Source organism: Salmo salar, chromosome ssa06 (assembly GCF_905237065.1).
Source record: "Salmo salar chromosome ssa06, Ssal_v3.1, whole genome shotgun sequence".
Lineage (NCBI taxonomy): Eukaryota > Metazoa > Chordata > Actinopteri > Salmoniformes > Salmonidae > Salmo > Salmo salar.
The window spans coordinates 60846343-60864314 of NC_059447.1; the positions used below are offsets into that span (position 1 = coordinate 60846343).

A 17972-nucleotide genomic window follows, 5' to 3' on the forward strand; every position below is an offset into this window, starting at 1 on the left:
CCTTGAGCCTCTCTATTTGTACAATTTCTACCAAGATTACCCTAAAAATAAATACTTTACCTAGGAGTATAATCATATTTCCCATTTGTAGGTCCATCTGAACACAGACATTATGACTCAATAACTACTCCTGGACCTGACTCCAAAAGTGAGCTACCGAAGTGCAGTACCAAAAGAAATGATCTATTGATTCTGTTTCTTCGTTGCAGAGTCTGTACAGGGCTGACTGTTCAATGCCCCATTTATTCAGCATTCTTTTTGTGAATATAATTGTATATAATTGTTTAAATTGAAATGAACGGATTGATGCGTCAACTGTTGTTTTGTATATCAGTTCATAAACTGGTTGCCATGGTATTGGGACATAAAAAAAAATCTGTTCCCAACTTCCCAACCTGTCAAACCTCTCAACCTTAAGTGAAATTGGTACATTTTATGATTTATGCTAGTTATTTTAAGCCATGAATGGTTTTTGATTGGCAGCAGTTTTAACAATTCAAACTCATGTTCATTAGATAAATATGCCCATTTAACTGGTTTGCCATTCCAGACAAAATGACATGTTTTTTTTTTCTTGACTTGAAAAAAGATTCTCCTGGAGTCGGTAAAGTCATGATTGGATTCATATACTGTGATATCACTACGGGGTTAATTAGGATCATTTTCCTGTAGATGGACAGGTGTTTCCCTCTCCACAGTTTCAATATCCTATCTATTCTACAAAGTTTTTTATCAAAGTTATTTGCAACAACGTTACATTTTTACGGGATATGTACACCAAGCACATCAACTTCACCATTTGCCCATTTAATCGGGAGACCACATGGCAGTTACAAGTTTGTATCTTTTAGAGACCCATCTGTAACACTTATCATAGTTTGGTTTTAGTCCAGAGAAACTGGAGAAGTTATCCAGGTACTCAACAAGGCCCTTCAAGGTTGAAGATTGAGGACTCAAGTGAAAACTTGAATTATCTGCGTAAATTAATAATTTTGTCTCTAATCCCTTAATTTTTAGGCCCTTAATGTTATCACTGGATCTGATTTTTATCGCCATAATGGCCATAATAAATAGGTATGGTGATAGAAGGCAACCTTGATTTACGCCTCTTGACAGCTAAAACATTTCTGAGAAGTAACAGTTATTTATTATTTTACATAAAGGGTTATTGTACATGATTTTTACCCATTTTATGAGAGATCCTATAAAAAAATCCAGGCTCATATTATCAGATTCTAGAGGTACTGTAGCAAAGGCTTTCTCAAAATTTGCTATAAAGATTATACCTGGTTTACATGTATTCTCATAGTTTTCCATTTTTTCTCTTAGTTGTCTCATGTTGTCTCCAATATATCTTCCTTTTAAGAATCCCGTCTGATCAGACCTTTCTAATTCTGTGAGCCATACATTTTGCCAATATTCCTTCGTCATGACATTGAAGGGTAACTTAGATGAAGAGGTTAATCAGAGAAGAAGGCTAGGATAGAATAGTAAAAGACAAAAAACATGTTTAAATATCTACAGAGTTGTCTACTGAAATCCATACAAACTTGCAAATTAGACAAGAATAAGAGAAGAATGTGAGAGCAATAAAATAATGATTTCTTCAAAGTGAGGATCCTTCTATCAAATTAAGTGAGGAAGATGTTTCTCGGAGAAGACAATAATGCTCCTAACAAGCGCTCTGTTGACGAAGCTGTATCATCCAACATGACAGCAAGGACTGCTTGTGTTTTTTTATTACAACATATAACAAAACCGCTGTTGATTATCATGAACATAGAGTGGGCCCCAGAGAAGAGTGTATCTATTCAGTTGGTCTAGCTCTATACTAAATTTGCAATGCATCTGCGTTAGTTTGTACAGTGCTCAGCATATATCTCACAGTAAAAGCTCTCTGAGGCCTATCCGATTCTTACGCTGCTCCGAAGACAAGACCTACTTCACTTTCTGCCCCTCAGTCGTGGAACAGCCAATAAAATACCCCGCTTTGAAGCTGGCTCACCATCGTTTTTTGTTGTTGTCGTTCACACAACTTTGCCGAAGCTGTGTGCGAATCAATTGAATGATTCATTTTAGCGTCGTTTAATCATTCCTGACATGGAGGAGACGATCGGCGCTGACCTTGGGAGTGATGCACAATATGCACATTTTCTCCGTCATTTGTTCTCTCTGTCTTCTCAGGCTATTACACTAGCGAGGTGTCCTTTTACTAACGCTCCATCGTGGACCAGCGGTTCATCTGTCATCGTTTTCATCTTCAGTCAGCCGAGTGCAGTGAGAGGATTAATTCGCTGTCTTTTATTTGTGTCTGTGTGTGTGTGTGTGTGATCCATGAGGAATGTTTTAAGATTTTCTCCCTTAAGCACTCTGAATAATGGGATACACACACGCAGTCGTGCACATGCAGTCACACACACACACACACACACACATACACAGTCACGCACACACATAAGTGATATCATTCAAACCCCAAATTCAGCCACACCAATCCGATGTGACATTGATATGTCCTCTTGGCCTCTTTACAAAAGCTGGAGAACTCAGATCATGATTACAACCTCAGAGTTAAGCCTGAAGAAGTCGTTTATCCAGAGGATCTGGAAACCAGCAAGAGAGCCTGCTCTCTAGTGCAATCAATGATAAAATGCTAAAGGCTATAAATCTGACAACACAATTTCAACCCTTTTCCATCCAAAATATCCTGTGTTTACAGATTGTTGGATGATATCAGAGGTTGGTCAGAGACGTCCCTCTTCATCTTCAGTGTGTATTTGTTATGCTGGTGTTTGTACACAGATGTTTGTATTATGAGTCTGAGGGAGAGATTCCCAGCCCCATTAGTGTCAGATGACAGCCACCTAAGCTCAGTCACTGGGATTTATTAAGATATTGCAGAGAGGAGAGCACATGTCATATGTGATATGGGGAAGAGCCTGGATATATGACAGGTCATTATTGATAGTTAAACCCTGCTTTGCATGTGTACACTCCATTAATTCAGTGCAAATAAAGTGGCCGGCACCCATAAATTGTAATTTCCCAGCAGCCATTGGAACAGTAAATAAGCAGGCGAGATGAATAACATCTAATAATCCTCTATGATGATTCCCACCAGCGTGTTTGGAGATCTTACCCTTAAATTCTACCTGGCAATGCATCCATCGGCGGTATACAATCAGCATTCCCTCTCTACTCCGTCTCTCTCTCTCTCTTTCTTTATCTCTCTCTCTCTCTCTCTCTCTCTCTCTCTCTCTTGCACACATACTCACACAGATCTCTCTATTTCCTATTTCCTTTCAGCTCACACCTACACATAAATGACTATGCATACATTGAAAAATAACTCGCACACTTATTGAGTCAATGAACAATCTGGACACAAAGACAAGTCTCATTTCAGGAAATGTCACTCTTTATACAATTGAGCTATTCATGGTGTCTCAGAATAGAGTATTATTCATGTGTGGTACCCATGCTCCATTTATGGCCAATATTGACAGTCAGAGCCAAGACTTCGCATTCTGGCATGTGGCGATTAAATACATGCACCAACATGGATGCTGTCTCTCAAACGAGGGGGAAAAAACTCTGACATTTCATCTCTTGCAGGGCGGCGGGATAAAAATGATTGACAGTCGGTTCGGTCTGCCGGTGTACCCTTTCTCGGAAAGCACAAAGAGAACTCTGCTCTACCCTGACCACTTTGAGAATCAGGAGACAGGCCTGCCTGTCAGCAAGAGAGATTTCATGATGGCTCTAACTAATGTGAGCAGCCTCCTCATCAGAGCCTCACACAGCAATGAGCAGGTCGCCATCTACAGGTAACCATGCACACTGCACCCTCCTTTGTGCTGATCCACACTGATCTGCCACTACATCCACTCTTTGGCACAAGAGGCCAAAATCAGCTGGAATCTTCTGTGCTTGATGTTATTTGTATGTTAGAGAACGTCGTTATGAGGTCTGGCAAGACAGATTGGAGAGAAACATTTCAGATCTCTGTGTTCTCATGTTCAACGTGTAATTTGATCTTGTCTAGATTGTATTTGAAAAGTTGACCTGATGCTCTTGTCTAATAGTGTGATGTTCTGGTTCTGTCTTCCTGTATCTGTCCTCTCTTTACCAGGCTCCATTCTGTAAGTCTGGAGGTGGCCAGTGAATTCTCCAGGAGTGAGAAGATGGCCAATGCTGTGGAGATGTGTCAATGTCCTCCTGGATACGGTGGAACGTCTTGTGAGGTAAATCACAGCTTTTATTTCCCCGCAATTTTGTGTGGTTTTTCTTGGGATAGGAAAATAAAAGAAAGTGAAAAGCGGCTGTGTGAGAGTGGCTCTCTGCTGCTGTGTCATTTTCACTTCCATTCATTGTGAAGTGTGTGTGATTGGTAGGTTTGGGTGTGTGCGTGCGTGCATGCTTACGGGAGCGTAGTTGGCGTGTAAGTGTAAAGAGAAGCTGACATACAGGTACAAACAAGGGTGTGCTATTACAGTAATCTGTACTCTCGGTTGAAAACGGTATTTTCTATTTTTTTAAAAGCGACGGGTATTGATTTCTGCATGTGGCGTTTTGTGCTGACACCAAATGTGTGTGGGGGAGGCGGCAGGGAGCGGGGGAATGAAATAGAATGCACGGTTATCATCAAGTCTTGATAGGCGCTGGAGAGGGAGAGAATGCTGGAAGTGACCTCGGTGAATAGCGGCGGTGGCGTGCTGTGAAGTGTGCGCTGACACTTGTGTGGCCTCACGGCTCAGTACTAATCCTTTCTCCCTCAGAAAAACCATTAAACGTACAGAGTACTAAGAAAGATGCTGCCTGAGGTTTCATATCTACAAATCCAATAGCATAACCTTTATGGAAAGGGTAAATCTTCATAGTACGTATATTGGTGATTGTTTTATACTCTCTTCACCCAATGCCCAGGGGTCTAATATCTATTTATATGTGTTGTTTTTCTATGTCCTTTGTGTTTAAAATGTTTTTCCCTTGTGCTTTGTTTCTGTCCTTATCCTTTGAGAAAAACGTCCTTGCTGTTCTATGCTCACCATTATGCTCTTACTGTTTGTAGGCATTCCTTTATCTAAGCAAGTCTTTTGTTTCTTCAATGTAGTTTTCACCTTTCTCTTTCCTGTCTCTTTCTCCTCTCTTCCTTTCTTCCTCTCTGCAGAGGTATGACAGGGTAGCACTTTTTACTAAGGTCAGTATAGAGAGAAAGTGCAGAGTGAGACAAAACACAGGGCATGTTTGTTGTTGTTGTCTTTCTCTGGGTGTACCTCGTTGTTTTCAGCCTCATAACAAATGTTTTGAAGCGATGCCTGACGGTGTGTTGTGTCCGATCAATGTCCACGAGTGCATTGAACTACACAGTATTTACTGAGAGTTGACAAAATGGCTGATAAAGCTTGTGTTTCTAAAGCTTGTGTTTCTAAGGCTTATTTTAAGGCTATTGTACTATTGTGAAGCTTGCGCATTCCCTATTCTCTTACTTGTAATTTGAACTAATGTTTTGCTTTTGGATTAGTGTGTGTACCTACTCAGATAAAAACAGCCATTGTTTACCTGAAATTGCTTGCTTCAATTATTTTGACAATTTACTCAAATCAAATCAAATTTTATTTGTCACATACACATGGTTAGCGGATGTTAATGCGAGTGTGGCAAAATGCTTGTGCTTCTAGTTCCGACCATGCAGTAATATCTAACAAGTAATCTAACCTAACAATTTCACAACAACTACCTTATACACACAAGTGTAAAGGAATGAATAAGTACATAAAAATATATGAATATGTACATAAAAATATATGAATGAGCGATGGCCGAACGGCATAGGAAAGATGCAGTAGATGGTATAGAGTACAGTATATACATATGAGATGAGTAATGTAGGGTGTATAAACATTATATAAAGTGGCAATGATTTGCGTTGAAGATCTGAATGTAGCATTTCAAATTCATTGTATTGCTATTCCTGATGCATTTTTAAACAAACACAATGATATAAAAAATGTCTCTCCAACTGTACAAATCAAAGCACTTAGTGCAGCAAAATTGATGCATCAATTACGGCTTTGTAGGTCTAATTATGAACCGCAAAACAGCTTCTGAGGCAATTAAACACCAAATCTCACTGACTAAAAATAGTAATTTATATTTCCACATTTTCCACTTTAGCTTGGAGACATTTGATTTGTTTTTGCATCGTTACATTTTTATTCATCTACAAAGCAGTGTCTTTAAACTGTCAAGATTCTGTACCCGGTTTTTCACAGTAATGATATACTTGGGTGACTGTTTGTGTTGCAGATGTGTTCATCGGGTCATCGAAGGGTTAACAGCACCATGTTCAAAGGAGTGTGTGAACCATGCGACTGCCAAGGCCATGCCACAGACTGTGATGACATCACTGGACAATGCTTGGTACATTGGACAAGAAACGATGTGGGGGGGGGGGGTGTAAGGAGGAAATGGAGAGTTCACATGTACACATTTCTCATTAAAGCGTTTCAATTGGCTATGATAATCCTCTCATAATATACACTTATTTCCCCTGAGTGGCACTGAGGTCTAAGGCACTGCATCTCAGTGCTAGAGGCGTCACTACAGACCCTGGTTCGATTCCAGGCTGTATCACAACCGGCCGTGATTGGGAGTCCCATAGGGAGTCCCAATTGTCCCAGCGCCGTCCGGGTTAGGGTTTGACTGGGGTTGGCCATCATTGTAAATAAGAATTTGTTCTTAGCTGGCTTGCCTAGTTAAATAAAGGTTACATTCATATTTCTTTTTTTATATATATATATATATATATTACATTGACTGTCTAACACACAGGGACTTGTCCCTGTCAGTCGCAGGGGTGTGAGTTCTCAGAGCTGTCCCATTCCACTGAGCTACTTTAACATGTTCCTTCCTCCCTCGTTAATGGTGGACACAGCACCTGCTCCCTAGTTTCACCTTACAACAGGTCACAGCTGTGCTCTCCTAAAGACGCAGCGCATGGCAAATGCTACCATTGGAGATAGTAAAAAGTGTTTATTGTGTGTTTGAAGCTTGGCCAATCAACAGAGACAATTTGTTGGACGGACATGTTTGATAGTTCGCAGAAGACAATTCCTGACATCACCTACTGGCATCGTATGGCGTTACATCATATTTGCATACGTGTGCTCCAGGTGTTGTAACAATCCCACGCTTGGTAATATTACCACTGTTAAATCCTTATAGCACTGATTTTTGTGAAGATTAAGCCTCCACCTGAAGAGAGTTGCTGGTTGGTTCCCAACCAGGATACCATTTTCTATCGTATTGACTTTCTGCTCCCTCTTTTCATCGGCAGCCTGTGCGTGTTTTGCTCAGGGCTGTGTCGGTGGAGACAGATATCAGGGTGTACCCTGTGGAGATTTGTCATGACTCTGTGTTCAGATAGACGTGAGCTGAGTGGAGTGCTGTGTCCCGAGGGCCCGGGGCCAGTCTCAGCTGTCTGTCTGTCCTCATCCTAACAGCTAGCTAGCGCTCTCTGACCTCTCTCACCTTCTTCTGGCGCACCACTCCCACCGCTCTGCTCTCACTGTCTGAGCTGCCTTCAGACAGACTAGACCTCCTTTAGTATTAAACAGACGGACTGCTTGAACAGTGATGGGATGTTTTATTATATATCAGCTATGAGCAGGTGGAAGGGAGATGGGGATGTTGATGGGATGTTTTATTATATATCAGCTATGAGCAGGTGGAAGGGAGATGGGGATGTTGATGGGATGTTTTATTATATATCAGCTATGAGCAGGTGGAAGGGAGATGGGGATGTTGATGGGATGTTTTATTATATATCAGCTATGAGCAGGTGGAAGGGAGATGGGGATGTTGATGGGATGTTTATTTATTTGTATTGCTTTCATCTTTATTGAAGCAGGTAAGGTCCATTGAGACCAAAGTCCTTTATTTCAAGGGCAGCCCTGCTTCACAAAAATGCAGTGATACAAATTACACAAACTAAAGGCAGCAGCACGAGAAATACAACAATACAAAAATGCAAATGATTTAAAAAACACGTACATTAGTCTGAGAATATTTTTCAATACCCTAAAATGTTCAAAAGGCGCTAGCGCATCCAATCGTCCAAATCGGTAGCGACAAAAGGAATTTCAAGAGTTCGCCATTCCTGTGAGAGAATAAGGTATTTTGTACTTCTGTAGGTTAGGAACGAACATGCGCAGTAATCTGTCAGCTGTGGTGTGGTGTCTACGGTAGGCTACTTCCCTGAGGCCTAGCGTTGTCTCCTCCCAGGCAGGTTAGTGCCTGTAAATGATGTCATGAGAGTGAGTTAAACCCTGGCCACCCTCCTCCTGCTCAGTAGAGTGTGCCTGCCTGCCTTGCGTCTAGAAAAGCTCTCAGGATTGATCCCACTAGGGATTGGACATTTTAACAGAGACAGGAAATGATTTGGAGAAACAAATAGGCCAAGCAAGTGGCACAGAGCCAGTCTTGTGTGGGGAAGGGGGTAAGCGCACGCCCCTCCCCCCATTCACATCAACCCCATTACCCAATATTAGCCTCCCCACCCCCATAATCAAGAAATCTTCTCTATGCTGGTGATTATGCTGAGTAGACATCTGCAATTGACTCAAGAGCGTTTAGGCTTTATTGGGGCTGACGATGCGTGGACCCAAAAAAACTGCCCTCATTTCATTAGCGGTGCATTACCGGAGTTTGGGTTAATGCCAATCTATGGGGAAATGCATTACGTTTAATTTGGCAACATCAGACTCTCAAAGTCTCTCCCAATTATTCACCAGACCATCCCTGTCAGACAACGCTATGGAGAGGAGACAAGTAAAACTTTGGGTTTCTTTGTAGATTATACTCAAATTTTGAACATGCATTCGCACGTGTGGCTGCATTGCCAATCAAGCACAGCTGCTACTCAAACAAATTATGACAATTCACCAGATTTTTATCAAAAAGAAAGGAGGACCAAGGCACTCTTCATATAATTAATCAAAATGCCTTCGTTTCTGTGGAATGTTCAATGGAAACAAAGGTTAAAAACTCAGACGCATTTCGGCTGCATGGCCGAAACTTTGTTTCCATTGAACATGCGATACAAATAAAGGCATTTTAATGAATTATATGAAGAGTGACTTGGTCCTCCTTTATTTACCAAAGAGCACCTTCTGTCTACAAAAACCTACTATTGTTTTTTTGTACCTTTATTTAACTAGGCAACTCAGTTATGAACAAATTCTTATTTACAATGACTGCCTGCTGCGGCCAAACCCTAACGCGGACAACACTGGGCCAATTGTGCGCCTCCCCATGCGACTCACAATCACAGCTGGTTGTGATACAGCCTGGAATTGAACCAGGGTCTGTAGTGTCACCTCTAGCACTGAGAAGCAGTGCCTTGGACCGCTGCGCCATTCAAGAACCTTAGCAGCTTCTGTCTACCAAAACCTACTATTGTGTACCTTAGTAACTTTCGTCTACCAAAACCTACTATTGTGTACCTTAGCAGCTTCTGTCTACAAAAACATATCATTGTGTACCTTAGCAGCACTTCCCTTCCTTCTCTTTTTTTCTACACCAGATTTTTACTTGGAAAAACTGGTTTGTAGTGGATGTATTCCTAAAAAAAGTGTGTATTGGTATTGTTCTAGAATGAAAGAATGGTTGTTAACCTAACTAAACCTACTGTATATTCCCAGGGCTGCACTGACCACACCACTGGATTCCACTGTGATGAATGTATCCCTGGTTTCTATGGGGACGCTACCAAGGGAACAGCCAATGACTGCCTGCCCTGCGCCTGCCCCCTCAACATCCCGTCCAACAAGTATGTCATCACATCTCACATGGAAATAAGTTTATATGACACTTAATCAGAATCCTTATCTAGCCATACTGACCTCTCCCTACCTATAATTCATTTTCATGACTCTAATCCTGTGTTTTTTGGGGGGGGATCCACCACCGTGACTGGCGGTGCTGTCGCCTAGATCTGTTGTGTTTCCACCATGTTGAGGTCGGTTACTTGTGAACAGGGCCAGAGACAATAGCTCCAGTCAAGCACTGGTAATGGGTGGTAATCCCCTGGTGGCCAGAGTGGAGCGGCGTGCCCCCAGGCCAGGAGCTGAGCAGCTGAGCATTCCTCTACACTAGGCCATAGTAGCAGAATCAGTGGCTAAAGAAAGCTTCTTCCCTCTGACATTCCAAAAAGGCAGTGCTACCCCACCGTTCCTGCCCTGGGATCCAGTGTCTTCTGAAATAGACTGGCCAGTCATTCCATCAGCCCTCTGTCAGGAACACTGGACCCTATCCCTGACCCAGCCCAACTCTTGCTCTATCTTTGGGATCAGGAGGGGGACAGGAGCTGGACTCTCCCTCTTTTTCAACTCAGTGATGTTGTTGTGTTTATGGGGGACAGAAGGATGGGGCTGTTGATACGTGTTTCTTTTCTTTTTCTTCTACTTCCTGTTTTTCTTACTCAAAAACATCGTAGTTTCAGCCCCACGTGCCATGTGGACCCGCGAGGGGAGCTGATATGTGACCGATGCCAGCCGGGGCACACCGGACCACGCTGTGACAGGTGAGTGCCCAAAGACAAAAGGAAGAGGAGTTCCTAGACACAGTCAAAACAGTACTACCACAGTCATAACGTTACTACCACCGTCATAACAATACTACCACAGTCATAACAATACTACCACTGTCATAACAATACTACCACACTCATAGAAATACTACCACAGTCATAGAAATACTACCACAGTCATAACAATTTTACCACAGTCATAACAATATTACCACAGTCATAACAATATTACCACAGTCAGAACAATACCACCACAGTCATAACAATACTACCACAGTCATAACAATTTTACCACAGTCATAACAATATTACCACAGTCATAACAATATTACCACAGTCATAACAATATTACCACAGTCAGAACAATACCACCACAGTCATAACAATATTACCACAGCCATAACAATACTAGCAGTCATAACAATACTACCAGAGTCATAACAGTACTACCACAGTCATAACAATATTACCACAGTCATAACAATTTTACCACAGTCATAACAATATTACCACAGTCATAACAATAACACCACAGTCATAACAATATTACCACAGCCATAACAATATTACCACAGCCATAACAATACTAGCACAGTCATAACAATATTACCACAGTCATAGCAATACTACCACAGTCATAACAATATTACCACAGTCATAACAATATTACCACAGTCATAACACAGCTGCAGTCCGGTTGACTTTACTCGATATGTGAGAGGTTCAGTGTCCTTTGTTACCTGCTGTTTGGTATTGGTAGATTACCTGTTTCTTCAATGGGTTGTTGACATCACTCTCTGAGAAATGTGAATGTCTTTTTGTATGTACAGTGCCTTCAGAAAGTACTCAGACCCCTTGACTTTTTCCACATTTTGTTGCGTTACAGCCTTATTCTAAAATACATGTTTTCGCCAGCAATCTACACACAATACCCCATGACGACAAAGCGAAAACAGGTTTTTGGAAATGTTTGGAAATGTAGTAAAAATAAAAAACAGAAATACCTTATTGTCACATCCTGACCAGTAAAGGGGTTATTTGTTATTTGAGTTTGGTCAGGACGTGGCAGGGGGTATTTGTTTTATATGGTTCGGGGGTGGTTGTGTATGTAGAGGGGTGTTAGATTTATCTATTCCGGGGTTTTTGGTTATTGTTCTATGTTAGTTTATTTCTATGTTCTGTCTAGTCGTTTGTATTTCTATGTTTTGCTAATTGGTGTTGGGGCCTTCAGTTGGAGGCAGCTGTCTATCGTTGTCTCTGATTGAAGGTCCTATAATTATGAGTATGTTTGTTTTGGGGTTTGTGGGAGATTGTTTCTTGTATTGCTGTGTGTTGCCTACAAGACTGTTTTGTCGTCCGTTTATCGTTTTTTCGTGTTTGTTTTGGATTAATAAAAATGAGCATTGACGTACCCGCTGCGCCTTAGTCCATCTATTACGACGATCGTGACACTTATTTACATACAGTACCAGTCAAAAGTTTGGACACACCTATTCATTCCAGGGTTTTTCTTTACGTTTACTATTTTAACATTGTAGAATAATAGTGAAGACATCAAAACTATGAAATAACACATATGGAATCATGTAGTAACCAAGACCAAGTGTAACCAAGTGTTAAACAAATCAAAATATATTTTCAGTTGTGTTGTGACAAGGTATACAGAAGATAGCTCTATTTGGTAAAAGACAAAGTCCATATAATGGCAAGAACAGCTCAAATAAGCAAAGAGAAACAACAGTCCATCATTAATTTAAGACATGAAGGTCAGTCAATCCAGAAAATGTCAAGATCTTTGAAAGATTCTTCAAGTGTAGCCGCAAAAACATTCAAGCGCTATTATGAAACTGGCTCTCATGAGGACTGCCACAGGAATGGAAGACTCAGAGTTACCTCTGCTGCAGAGGATAAGTTCATTAGAGGTAACTGCACCTCAGATTGCAGCCCAAATAAATGCTTCACAGAGTTCATGTAACAGACACCTCAACATCAACTGTTCAGAGGAGACTGTGTGAATCAGGCCTTCATGGTCGAACTGCTGCAAAGAAACCACTACTAAAGGACACCAATAAGAAGAAGAGACTTGCTTGGGCCAAGAAACACGAGCAATGGACATTAGACCGGTGGAAATCTGTCCTTTGGTCATATGAGTCCAAATTTAAGAATTTTGGTTCCAACCGCCGTGTCTTTGCGGTGAACGGATGATCTCCGCATATGTGGTTCCCACAGTGAAGAATGGAGGAGGAGGTGTGATGTTGTGGGGGTGCTTTGCTGGTGACACTGTCTGTGATTTATTTAGAATTCAAGGCACACTTAACCAGCATGGCCACCACAGCATTCTGCAGCGATACGCCATCCCATCTGGTTTGCGCTTAGTGGGACTATCATTTGTTTTTCAACCGGATAATGACCCAAAACACACCTCCAGGCTGTGTAAAGGCTATTTGACCAAGAAGGAGAGTGATGGAGTGCTGCATCAGATGACCTGGCCTCCACAATCATCCAACCTCAACCCAATTGAGATGATTTGGGATGAGTTGGACTGCAGAGTGAAGGAAAAGCAGCCAACAAGTGCTCAGCATATGTGGGAACTCCTTCAAGACTGTTGGAAAAGCATTCCTCATGAAGCTGGTTGAGAGAATGCCAAGAGTGTTCAAAGCTGTCATCAAGGCAAAAGGTGGCTACTTTGAGGAATATAAAATATAAGACTTTTTTGGTTACTACATGATTCTATATGTGTTATTTCATCATTTTGATGTCTTCACTGTTATTCTACAAAGTAGAAAATATTAAAAATAAAGAAAAACTCTTGAATGAGTAGATCTTTAAACTTTTGACTGGTACTGTAAGACCCTTCGCTATGAGACTCGAAATTGAGCTCAGGTGCATCTGTTTCCATAAATCATCCTTGAGATGTTTCTATAACTTGATTGGAGTTCACTTGTGGTAAATTCCATTGATTGGACATGATTTAGAAAGAGTTAACTCCAATCAAGTTGTAGAAACATCTCAAGGATGATTTATGGAAACAGATGCACCTGAGCTCAATTTCGAGTCTCATAGCGAAGGGTCTGAATATTTATGTAAGCTATTTCTGTTTTTTATTTTTAATACATTTGCAAACATGTCTAAAAACCTGTTTTCGCTTTGTCATTGTGGTCTATTTTGTGTTGATTGCTGAGGAAATGGTTTTATTTAATACATTTTAGAATTAGGCTGTAACGCAACAAAATGTGGAAAAAGTCAAAGGGTCTATACTTTCCAAATGCATTGTAGGTCTATGTTCGGTATGTGATGCTGTGCAAGAGGACAGATGTAATCCACATGAAGAGAGAACTGTGTCAATAGGTTATAGATTGACCATAATTAGTCTTGTATTTCATTTAATTAAATGGATATCTTCTGATTTGATTATGCTCATGACTACTGGCAGTTTTAGATGATGTATTGTTCTCACACTGGTGACTAGTGCATTTCCATTGTTTGTTATTCATTACACATGCATTTCAAAAGCAGCCCATATGCCACTGTGGTCTTTTCTGGTTTGTCTGTTCAGTTCGGTTGCCATATGGTACTGTGTGCCTATGAAAGCCACTCATAAAAGCGTGGAGAATACAGATGGGTTCAGTTGATGTTTCAGAGCTGTGGGATCTTTCCCAGAGGCATCAGTAGACAAAGGACCAGCCTCTCTGGACCAGCGGAAAGATTGATCACTTAGTAGTCGGTGCCCGCAGTTCTGTTCTGAGGTCTCTTAATTTCATTTGCGACATAAATGCATCAGTTCTCTCTCTCTTTCTTTCTCTCGCTCTCTCTCTATCTCTCTCTCTCGCTCTCTCTCTCTTTCTCTCTCTCTATCTATCTCAGAGAGACAGAGAGACAGAGGGATGGATTGTTGGTATTTCTACTTGCTGTGTGGTAGGTGTGGGTTTGATGGTAGGCCTTATGTCACTGCTGCAGGGCTTAGAGTCAGAAAACTGTCAAGGGGATGAGGTGAGGCAACACCCCTCTCTTTGACCCATACCCTCTGACAGATGGAGACAGGCTGCTGTGGGCACGCATGCCATCCCTGTGCTGCGCTGCCTTGCAGATTGCCCGCTCTGCTCTTCTCTTGATCTATAAAGCAAGAGGTGGGGTGAGGACGGATTTGGGTTCTGCGGGCCATACGGGAGACAGGGGGGACAGGAGCTCATTTACGCTACAGACAGACAGGATGGGGCCTCATCTATCATGGCTGCCTGTGAAGGGGGCCCCGGGGCCCGGCTTCTCTCCCAGGAGCTCTCTGAGAAATGGTGAAGTGAAGGACATTACAGAGGTGTGCTCTCATAATGTCCCTCTCCACACCTGGACCTACAGTACCTCTCTCTAGTCTAGTGAGAGTGAACTGAACTCTGGAATTGGAGCACTGTCTGCCTGATAACAAGTGCTCTGCTGCAGCACCAAGGAGGGTTAGTTGGTAATAATAGCTTTCTCCTCAACGCCGTCAAACTACTGCAATTCCTGGAAACAAATTGGCCGTCGGAGCTAAAAGAGGCGTGTGAAGAGGTCTCTCCCTCCCTGGGAAGCCGTTCTGCAGGGGCCAGGAGTACATTCTCCCAATCAAGTGCAGAGTTTCCAGTAATAAGATTATTGATTTGGGAAGAAGAGTCTATCCTGAGGAATCAACCAGCTAGAGCAGGGAAAGAGGTTTCACTTCACATTTTCTGGAAGCTGATCTGAGTGGCCAGGCGAACAGAGGGAAGCTGTCGATGAGAATACACAACATAAGCTTGGCTGATGAAAAGATAGATAGACACAGACTCTGCTTTCGATTGATAGACACAGACCTCCAATCCTGTGCCTATTCTCTGTCTGAGCCTCTGAGCTCCTTGAAACATATTAGTGTTTACGTTTAGTTTGGCAGCGAGTGGGCATGGATACCTGATCAAACCAGGGCCTGACAGATAGAGCGGTGTGCGTTGCCAGGCGTCTGCTTGGAGCCAAGAGGAAAAGCTGCAGATGTATTTATAGATAGGGAAGGCAGACACCTGGCGGGAGACATCAGTGTTCAAGACGGACCCTTCTTGTCTGTCCGAGAGAGCAGGGCGGCCAAGCTGCCAGGGAGAGTTCATGGGTGTGTAAATACATCAGACGGCACATTTGGTCAAGAATAGCCCCCTCACCCTCACCCAGTCAGGAACCACAGACCCAACTGGACTGGACTGAGTTGGATGTGGGTAATAGGGGTTTTCTTAGCGGATATGCCGTAGTTGCCTAGCTAACAAACTCCTTGCTCTGACCAAATGCTACGCCATGCCCACGGACGATAGTTTTTTCTCTGCAATGAGCCTGGATCTGAGTACCTCCCTGACTATTTCTAGAACTCAAACACATTCTAACCATTCTGATTGGTCCCAGAACACACGTGGGTAAAGCGGCCTTTTAGAAATGCGGATTTTGCTTTGATACTGACTGGTTAGAGATGATTAAATCGATGATGACTTTGTTTCGTACAACAGCCCTCGTTTTGACGTCACCACAAACGACTTCGTCGACGGCAGTCTCAGACTGAAGTATGTAGCGAACATAGAGCAGTGGAAGAATTCAGTCGTCAGGGAAATACAGAATATACAGTAGGCCTATCTCAGGGGTGGGCAACATACACACTGGGGGCGTGGGGGGATTATTATTTTGGGTTAAAAAACACTCCAGGGGTCACGACTTCCGCCGAAGTCGGTCCCTCTCCTTGTTCGGGCGGTGTTCGGCGGTCGACGTCACCGACCTTCTAGCCATCACTGATCCATATTTCATTTTCCATTGGTTTTGTCTTGTCTTCCTTCACACCTGGTTCCAATCCCATCAATTACATGTTGTGTATTTAACCCTCTGTTTCCCCTCATGTCCTTTGCGGAGATTGTTTTATTGTATGTCATTGTGCTAGTATGTGTTGGTGTGCGACAGGTTTTGTACCCACTTTGTTGTTTTTATATATTTTGGTTTTTGGAGTTTGGTCAGCACTTATTAAATGACTCCGTTTATACCAAGTTCGTTCTCCCGTACCTCAGACTCCTGGAGCGTGCCAGCCACCACCGGCCTGAGGAGAGACACATGGAATGGTAATCGGGGGGGAGCTGTAACCTGTAACATACCTCGTTCACTCTCCTCAGGACTTTAAATGGCCCCACAAACCGCGGATCCAGCATCCGACAGGGCAGGCGAAGGGGCAGGTTTCGGGTCGAGAGCCAGACCCGGTCCCCCGGTCCTCACTGCGGTGACGGTCTGCACCCACTTTCTGGCGCAGTACGGCGCGCTGAAGGTGGACATGGGCGGCCTCCCATGTTTCCTCCGTGCGCCAGAACCACTCGTCCACCGAAGGAGCCTCGGTCTGACTCTGATGCCAAGGAGCCAGAACCAGCTGATACCCCAATACACACTGGAAGGGAGAAAGGTTAGTGGAGGAGTGGCGTAGCGAGTTCTGGGCCATCTCTGCCCATGGCACGAACGCTGCCCACTCCCCCGGCCAGTCCTGGCAATAAGACCTCAGAAACCTACCCACATCCTGATTAACTCTCTCCACCTGCCCGTTACTCTCGAGGTGAAAACCTGAGGTAAGGCTGACCGAGACCCCCAGATGTTCCATGAACGCCTTCCAGACCCTCGACGTGAACTGGGGACCCCGATCAGACACTATATCCTCAGGCACCCCGTAGTGCCGGAGACGTGGGTAAATAGAGGCTCCGCAGTCTGTAGGGCCGTAGGGAGACCGGGCAACGGGAGAAGACGACAGGACTTAGAAAAACAATCCACAACGACCAGGATCGTGGTGTTACCCTGTGAAGGAGGAAGATCAGTCAGGAAATCCACCGACAGGTGCGACCATGGCCGTTGTGGAACGGGTAAGGGTTGTAACTTACCTCTGGGCAGGTGTCTAGGAGCCTTGCACTGGGCGCACACCAAGCAGGAGGAAACCCTCACGTCCTTAGCTAAAGTGGGCCACCAGTACTTCCCACTAAGACAGCGCACCGTCCAACCGATACCAGGATGACCAGAGGAGGGTGACGTATGGGCCCAATGGATCAGCCGGTCGTGGACAGCAGACGGAACGTACAGACGCCCAGCCGGACACTGAAGGGGAGCGGGCTCTGTATGCAACGCCTGCGCAATGTCCGCGTCCAGCTCCACACTACCGGTGCCACCAGGCAAGAGTCCGGGAGTATGGGAGTGGGATCCATGGGCCGCTCCTCTGTGTCATACAGCCGGGACAATGCGTCTGCCTTAACGTTCTGAGAGCCTGGTCGGTAGGAAAGGGTAAACACAAAACGGGTGAAAAACATGGCCCACCTTGCCTGGTGAGGGTTCCGTCTCCTCGCCGCCTGGATGTACTCCAGATTGTGGTGGTCAGTCC

General features: G+C 43.5%; 1 protein-coding gene across 1 annotated transcript in view; it reads left to right on the plus strand.

Annotated features, from left to right (window-relative positions):
* Nucleotides 1-17972, plus strand: part of lama2 (laminin, alpha 2) — a 149393-nt gene that overhangs the window by 66210 nt on the left and 65211 nt on the right. Inside the window, 5 exon segments of the mRNA XM_014205066.2 lie at nucleotides 3616-3827; nucleotides 4133-4244; nucleotides 6310-6423; nucleotides 9705-9832; nucleotides 10499-10585. Coding sequence (XP_014060541.2) covers nucleotides 3616-3827; nucleotides 4133-4244; nucleotides 6310-6423; nucleotides 9705-9832; nucleotides 10499-10585 — 653 coding nt within the window.